The 9,027-nt window shown below is 33.7% G+C and overlaps 1 protein-coding gene across 1 annotated transcript in view; it reads right to left on the reverse strand.

Annotated features, from left to right (window-relative positions):
• LOC106883993 (protein lev-9-like) overlaps positions 1-9,027 on the reverse strand; it is a 1,203,458-nt gene that overhangs the window by 691,796 nt on the left and 502,635 nt on the right. The window contains exon 4 of the mRNA XM_052971268.1: positions 462-659. Coding sequence (XP_052827228.1) covers positions 462-659 — 198 coding nt within the window. The remainder of the gene's footprint in view (positions 1-461; positions 660-9,027) is intronic.

The raw sequence follows: 9,027 nt of genomic DNA on the forward strand, positions 1-9,027 counted from the left end.
ATATATATATATATATATATATATATATATATATATATACATACATATATATATACATACATATATATACACACACACATGTACGTAATTATGCATGTATGTTGTGCATATAGACATACGTAAATGGTTCCTGAAATGATTTGGTCCATTCTTCCTCACACATTCCTACATTTCTAGTTCCACATCTGTGATACTGATGTGATTATTCAACATGCAAGTAAATCTATAATCTTTCTAAAACAATAAATACCAAAGGAAGAGATTGTTTTCAACACTCAAAATATCAAGACATGCTGACTTATATAAACTTCACTAATCTATGGTGTTGTAAACGTAAATAAGGAAAACATACTATATATATATATATATATATATATATATATATATATATGCTTATATATATATATAATTCTCTACAAACAAAAAGAAGTGGGTATAGAAATCCTGAAGTATTTTCTCACCAACATCTGGATCCTTCATAACACATCGAGGTATCTCTCCGCTCCATTTTTCATCTCCTTGGCAAATCCGGGTCGCATTGCCATAGAGTACATAGCCATCTGCACAGGTGTATTTTGCCATGGCTCCAAATTTGTTATAGGGAACTATTTCCACTTTACCATTTATGATTTTTAAGTCAGTTGCTCTACATCGTATATCTGTTTGGAGAAAATAAGAAAAAAAAAAATCCATTATTAGAAACATTATATATTAAGCATTCAAAAATGAAATATTTCATTTTTGTATTTGGTTTGCAAGATTATTGATGTGAAATTGTGTGCTGAAATAGATCATGTAGTTTGGGAGGGTCATTGTATGAATAATAATAAGATACACTGGTTCTGTTTCACTTCTTTCATTAGGGTTAGTGAATTATTTAATTTCTTAACCAATTATCTAATTGGCTGTTTGACCAAATGTTTAGTTAGTCAACCAATCAGTAAAGTTCATGAAGGTCTATTTGTTGTTATGCATGACCTCATCAATGATATGCTTTCTCCACTCCAGGTCTCAGTCTTGCTGCGGAGAGGGCATTTTCTTGATAAGGTCACAAAAGTGATGAAAAGACTCTGACAAACCTAGCTGATTGTTTGACTGATTGAAAAATTAATCAAATAAAGAATTAGTTAATTGACCAAACAGCTAACTATTTGACTAATAATAATGGTTTCAAATTTTGGCATAAGGTCAGTAGGTTCGGGGAAGGGGATAAAGTTGATTAGATTGACCCCAGTGTTCAACTGGTATTTATTTTATCCTCCCTAAAAGGATAGAAAGCAAAGTCGACCTTGGCAGAATTAGAACTCAGAATGTAAAGATGCACGAAATGCTGCTAAGCATTTTGTCAGGTGTCCTAATGATTCTGCAATGTCTTAAGTTGATTAATACTAACAAGAGAAATGAAACAGAACCTCTGTGTGTGTGTTCTTGCAGGAACAATTACGTTCCTAATATACAACAAAGCAAATTAAATAGTTATATGAGATGGTACTGGCATATATGAATAAGATACAGACAAAGTGTGTGCGTAAACAAACAACTATTTTCATTTATATCTACATAAACATAGCCATTGCTTGCTATTTGGAAGTCCATTGGACAAAATGTACCTGTAATTTAAAAGTGCAGACTGGTCACCACATATCACATTGATTCATATTAAGAGCTTTGTTAAGAATCCATATGCCTGTGGAATTCACAGTCAATTATACATCTTAATTCAATGAGCAGGTAATTCAATTGACCAAACATGATCACAGACATGGAAAATTTACATGGTATACGAAGGGATGCTGAAAAATTCCTGGCCTTAAGGCTATCACAAAATGTCTGGTTGGAGGCCCAACCTTCTGAATTCTTTTACAGAGCTTAGAAAAACTGAAGGAACGCTGAAATAAATGTGTGAATCTGAGAGGAGAATATGTTGAATGAAATCATAATTAACTGAGTCTCTTGTATTTTCTTTTACCTAAAGCCAGGAACTTTTCAGCAACCTCTTGTAATCCATGGTGCAGCATGCAAATTGCTGCATTTATAAAAGATTTTTCTCCTTACTAGATAGACACTTCTCTAGAGACCAACATAAGCTTTTCAATAGGAAAATAATTAAACTATTTCATTCCACCACTCCCAGTATAGCACAGAACATAGCTCTCTCAAATATAGTTAATTAAATTGGTATGATAGTAATAGATTACAGATAAATGTTAACAGAGCCATCTGAACTGGCTGAAATTGTATAACTCTATAAAAGTACCTTATTAAAAATGTGCTCATTAGCTCCTTGAGTAAGCCTTAAAACAAATGAATTTAAGAGTATATAGTCCCAGCACCTTTGTACTAAGCAAATAATACAATAGAATTATCAAGTTACCTTTGGTACATGAAAAAAGCAATGTTACATTCTACAGTGGAGGTTCTTGACTGAAGTCAAATCATAGAGAGACAAAGAAACAAAATGCATTCTTTGTACCAAAGAAATGTTACAAATTTTATTTTTGGGAATGCAGAGTTTTGTAAATAAAAATTTTAGAAGATAAATTTCTATAATGGATAACGGTCTATAATTTAAGAAGGTCCTATAAATTTTCTGCCAGAAGAAAATTTATAGGACTTCTTAAATTATAGACCTTCACATGAAGCCAAGAATATAGAATTTTCAATACACCAAAAATGATTGTACTTCAGCTTCATTACACATATTTCACACTCTACGTACCATACACTGTATATAGTATTACAAAAAAGTACCCTTGTACAATAACATCAACCACCACCACCACTAAGACTTTTTTGGATACACTACACATAATACAGAAACGAATACATCAATAATATACATCTACCTATTGTATCCAAATGTACAAATACAAACTGTAGAATACCATCCTACACTGCATCTGTTATGGTTTCATACAACCCTAGATATATTGGTCAATTATATTTCCATTACCAAAAAGTTACCACCTTCATCTTATCTACATTTCTATCATAACCTTTATAACATTGCACTCCACCTCATTATCATTTTTCAATTTATTTACACCTACATCAAAACTTTCATTACATACCTCACCATCATTATCATCATGTTTTCATCCTCATTTCATTGTTCATTATTTTGCTTTGATTATTTTGCTTTGATTATTTTAATTTTATTTATTTTTATTTTCATTAGCTGTATTATTGTTTTCTTTTATGCTTTTACTTGTTTCAGTCATTAGACTGTGGCCATACAGGGGCACCATCTTGGATAATTTTTAGTAAAAAAAAATCGACCCCAGTACGTATTTCTTTTTTCTTTAAAGCTTGTTACTTATTCTATTGGTCTTTTTTTGCAGAACTGCTAAGTTATGAGGCATAACAAACCAACACCGGTTGTCAAGAGGCATTTGTGGGGCAAACATAGGCACAAAAACACACAGACACCAAACACATATGTACATGTGTGTATATGTATGTATATGTGTGTATATCCAGCTGTAGAAACTCTGCCAAATCAGATTGGAGCCTGGTGTTGCCATCCGGTTTCACCAGTCCTCAGTCAAATTGTCCAACCCATGCCAGCATGGAAAGCGGACGTTAAACAATGATGATGATGATGATGATGATGATGATATATTTGGGAATGGATTTGGTAGACAGAAACTGAAGCCCATTGTGTGTGTACACACACACACACACATATATATATATACACACACAAACAATGGGCTTCAGTTTCTGTCTACCAAACCCACTCCCAAAGTTTTGGTTAGTTCAAGGCTATAGTAGAAGACACTTATCCAAGGTGCCACACAGTGGGACTGAACTCAGAACCATGTAGTTGGAAGCAAGCTTCTTATATCACACAACCATGCTTGCACCTATATGCATATTCGCTAATATATCATCATCATCATCATCTTCTTAAAATCAATTTTTCCCTGATAACATGTTTCAGATGGAATTTGTTGAAGCAGTTCTTCTTCAAATGGATGCCTGTCCTATTGCCAACTCTCTCTCTTCTTCTCACTATCTCTCTCTTTCTCTTCCTCTCCCTCTCTCAGGCCAGGTAACCATGTCCCTCTTCTATAGCAACACACCTGTTTCTGTCTCTCATCCCACACTAGCCTTTCATCACCTGACACAAGATAACCTCTTTGTCTTGCAAATTACTTGATGACCTTGCCAGCGCTGGTGTCATGTAAAAAGCATCCAGTTCATACTGTGAAGTGGTTGGCATTTGGAAGGGCATCCAGCAGTAAAAAACCATGCCGTAACAGACACAGTAACCTGGGGTAGTCTTGTACCTGGCTGTCCAATGCATGCCAGCATAGAAGGTGATGATGATGATGATATATGGTTCCAGGAAAACTTTGTCGTTATGAAGTTCCCACAGAGCCACAGTATGTCACATTTGACTGGATGGGTCGATCTATTCATCTATCCAAATAAAATACAAGAAATAAATAGCCAGATGAGGGAAATAACATATGATTTGTTTGGTTGATTCAGTACAATGTGATGCTTCTGTTTAGTAAACAGTTTCTGAATACTTCTTGTTATTCTGAACTTACTTTAAAAGACAGAAATTCAGTTTCAATCAAAGATTTCTTCTTTTTTTCTTTTTTTTAGGGTGGGTGTATTTATGACAAAAAAAAAATGAAAAATTCTTTAAAAATTAATTGTAAAGAAGAAAACACATTCTAACAAATCAGAGACAAATAAAAAAAGGAGGCTAAGACTACTGATAGCCACTGTTAAAATGAAAGCATTTTATTTATTTTTGTAGCTTAAATCCTCAACAGAGGGAGACAGAACTTTCTTGTTTGCTTGAAAATGCTGGCAAGAAAGTTAAATATCAGGAGAAAATTATTTTGCTCACCTTGTTCACAGATGTTAGTTTTGATAAATAGTTGGAGAAAGTAGTGACCAGTTAGACAATGGCTGAGTTAGAGAAGAATCTCGAGGGTGATTGAATGACATTGCTGTCTAAATACCATTATCAATGACCCAATCATTTCTCCTTTTCACATCTTCTTTTGTCAAAGTTTTACACTAAGAACTGTGTTTAACCATAAAGAAAATTGACACAATGACCAAGGTAATTTCTCTGAGACCTTTGGCTGACAAAAAGAAGTTTATGAAAGACTATATCCAGATGAGGATTCATAATCCAATATCTAAGTATGAATCTAAACAATATTCTGTAAAATTTGCTGCTACACACTGGCTTTATTGTATGCCAAAATATTTAGTTATTATGACAATATCTGTATAAAATCGCTAGCTGACAGAACTAGCTGATTATTGCTGCCACGTGATTAGTCATTTGATTCAAGAGACACACAATATAAAAAAAGAAAAAAACTCACGAAACTTAATATCATATTTCTTGCTGATAAATTAAAATCTGAAACTAATGATAATTTACATGTATTGTTTTGTTTTTTAAATTTATGTTTTTAATGAATATTTTGTTATTAAAGATGTATGTAGTAATTGATTAATCATTGGTTGGACAAACTTTTGTCATAAGCTGCTGCCAACTCCCCCCACTTCTATTGTCCTGCTACTTGCCTCATTCTCCCTGACCTACCCTTAGTCCTTTTACCCAACTAGTATACACCACTAACAATGCTTCCTTCCTTGTTTGCCACTTACTTCATTCTTGTATATCCCCACCTCTAACTATCCATCACTCTCATCATGTTCCCCCAAACTTATCCACCCAATGCTCATGTCTCTTTGTCCCAATCTCCCATCATATTCACCCTCTTGTACCTTGTGGGCACATACTGAAACTGAATCACCACCGTCTTTTGGCTAGTCATGTATCTCCTCCACAGCAAGACACTTGTTGCTATCCCCCTATAATAATCTTATTTCTCATCAGAAGACATAAAGCTACTACCCTTAATATTATCATCCCTCAGTTTGAGTGGTTTCGTCTAGTGAGTTATTCAGTGCCCACACTTGTGTTGATGACATGAAAAAACACCCAGAACAATCGATAAAGTGGGTGATATTAGGAAGAGCATCAAGATGTAGGAACCATGCCATTGTGGATATTAGAGCTTGGTACAGTCCTCTGACATGTTAGATCTTATCAAATCATCCAATCTATGCCAGCATGAAAGACAGACGTTATATGATGATGTTGTACAGATGTTCAAATCAAATGTTATTTGAGAATATAAATCCAGTCAACTCCTTTGATGGGGGTCTTAGACCAATGTTTTCCATTTCCCTTTTTTGTAAGTTTCCTTCTACAGATAACACACATGCAGAGAAAGAAAAAAAAGAGAACTGAGTTCAAGTAAATGGGAAAATGACTTAGATAAGTAACTAAAAATCAGAAGTTCATGAGTTTCGATACATTTATATGCTACAGGAAGAATAGAAATCTGATGTCTTAGGTCTTGCACTGAGAGAAAAGAATTTTTTCATTTGAGAGAAATATCTGAATGTATTGAAATTTAAAGTAGATTGCTATGACACTAAAGTATGAGCTAGGTAATATTAGTAGAGAGAAATCAACAGTCTGGTTGCATTAGTTTGAAAAGATTCTACAGATATGTTTCTATGAAAAGACTCAAGCTGCTTCAAATATGTGCAAGAAGAAGAATATATTGTCTGACAGAGCTACCAAAAGGTAGCTGTTGGTGAAAATCTACATCTAAAATCAGTTCAAAGAAGGAAGGAGCTGATTAATCTAATTTTGTATTCTTGTGGTTTGGAAATTTATTTTGCAAGTTTTTTTAACAGGTACAACATGCTAAATAGAAACAAGCAAGATGATAAGTATCAGAAACACACACATATATATAAAGGTGCAGGCATGGCTGTATGGTTAAAGAGTTTGCTTCTAAACCATCTGGTTCTGTCCCATGACATGGAATCTTAGGCAAGTATCTTCTACTGCATAGCTCTGAGATGTCCAAAGCTTTGGGAGTAGTTTGGTGCATGTGTGTGCATGTCCATATATATATATATATATATATATATATATATATATATGTATAAGGATAAGTGCCGCTGGACTGGCTCCTGTGCAGGTGGCACGTAAAATACACCATTTCGAGCGTGGCCATTGCCAGTACCTCCTGACTCGCCTTCGTGCTGGTGGCATGTAAAAGCACCCACTACACTCTCAGAGTGGTTGGCGTTAGAAAGGGCATCCAGCTGTAGAAACTCTGCCAAATCAGATTGGAGCCTGGTGCAGCCATCTGGTTCACCAGTCCTCAGTCAAATCGTCCAGCCCATGCTAGCATGGAAAGCGGACGTTTAAATGATGATGATGATGATGATGATGATGATGATGATGATGATGATGATGATGATAAGGATGTAAGACAAGGTTGGCCGTAGTGGGATTTGAACTCAGAATGTAAAGAGCTGGAAGAAATGCTGTTATACATTTTTCTCCAATGCTTTAGCAGTTCTACCAGCTCTCTGTCTTTCAAATGAACAATAATAATTCTCTTGATAAAGGTAAAAGACAGATAAAACTATATGCTTAAAACAGGGTCAACCCTCATATATATGTGTGTGTGTGTCTGTGTGTAATATATATATATATATATATATATATATATATATATATATATATATATATATATATATATATGTATATATATATATATATATATATATATATATATACTCACATACATGTGTGTGTGTATGTGTGTATGTATAACACCAAAGCTTTACAGTACAAACCTCACACACCTTTCAATTTTATGTCAATTTTCTTTCACCTGCCAAGTATTTTTCGTATTGAAGTTTATTTCCAAACAATAAATAGCAGTGGTTTATGTCAGAATGTATTTATGTCTAAGTGGCTGTGAGTGTCTATCTGTCTACTTATTTCATCTCTGTCAACTGTTATAGCTTGAAACACCTCTATTTATAGGAAGGACATGTAATAACCTTTGATAAACCAGTCATTGTCTGTGCTGCGTGATAGCTTTATTAAAACAGGTAATAATATATAATTTGGCTTAATCATTTGTGACTTGGACATCTCCAGTCTATAAAAAGAAAATTTCACCCAACATAAGAACAATAGGTAGATGACTGTACATATTGATTCTATGGAACTGACCAAACCAATAATTTATTTAGGTGACCACAATTAAAAATGATAAGACAGTTTGAAAGGTTCCATTTTAGTTTATGTAATCAAATAAAACAAAAAAAAAATTTATGAAAAACTAATAGAAAAAATACCTCTCGAAGACACAAGGCATCAAGTTTCACACTTTTCATACAATGAAAATAACAGCCGTATATGTATGTATGTATGTATGTATATAAAATTATATCTTTTTTAACATCCATGTATACACATATACACACATATTTTCCATATATCTGTGTGTGCATGCGTGTGTGTGTGGAGCCAATAGATAAGATCCAGAGATTTCAAAATAGAAACCACTTTGTAGTGATGATTATTGGTAAAGGGTTCGGAGTGTAAGTTCAAATCATTTGAGCACTACTAAGTGTTTTCTATATGTGTGTATGTATTTGTGTGTGCATGTGAGTTTGTAGGTGTAGACATGAGAAATTCCCTTCACACACAACCAAATGGCTTCAGTTTCAGTTTCTACTGCACAAATTTTGAGAAAGTATCTACTACTATAACTGTGAGCTGAGCAAAGCTTTATGGGCTGATTAGGTAGACTGAAACTGCAAGAAACCCATCACACATATATAAATACATACATATATTATGTGATTGTATGCCTTTTTATGTGCATGTGTTTGATTGTCCTTGTTTTGACATCATGTACAGATTGTAAACAATTGTTATCATCATACAAGCACAGGCATTTGTCTACAATCTCTGCTGAGAGCATATCCAGTCATGTTGGTAACAAGGAAAAAATCTGGTCAATACAAACCTTCATTAATGAATTTTGCCACACAAGTATGAAAAAGTGGATGTTGAAGTTATTATGATAACAGTAATAATGATATATATATATATATATATATATATATATACATACCTACATATGCATTCATATATATATA

The sequence above is a fragment of the Octopus bimaculoides genome, chromosome 10, assembly GCF_001194135.2.
Source record: "Octopus bimaculoides isolate UCB-OBI-ISO-001 chromosome 10, ASM119413v2, whole genome shotgun sequence".
Classification (NCBI taxonomy): Eukaryota; Metazoa; Mollusca; class Cephalopoda; order Octopoda; family Octopodidae; genus Octopus; species Octopus bimaculoides.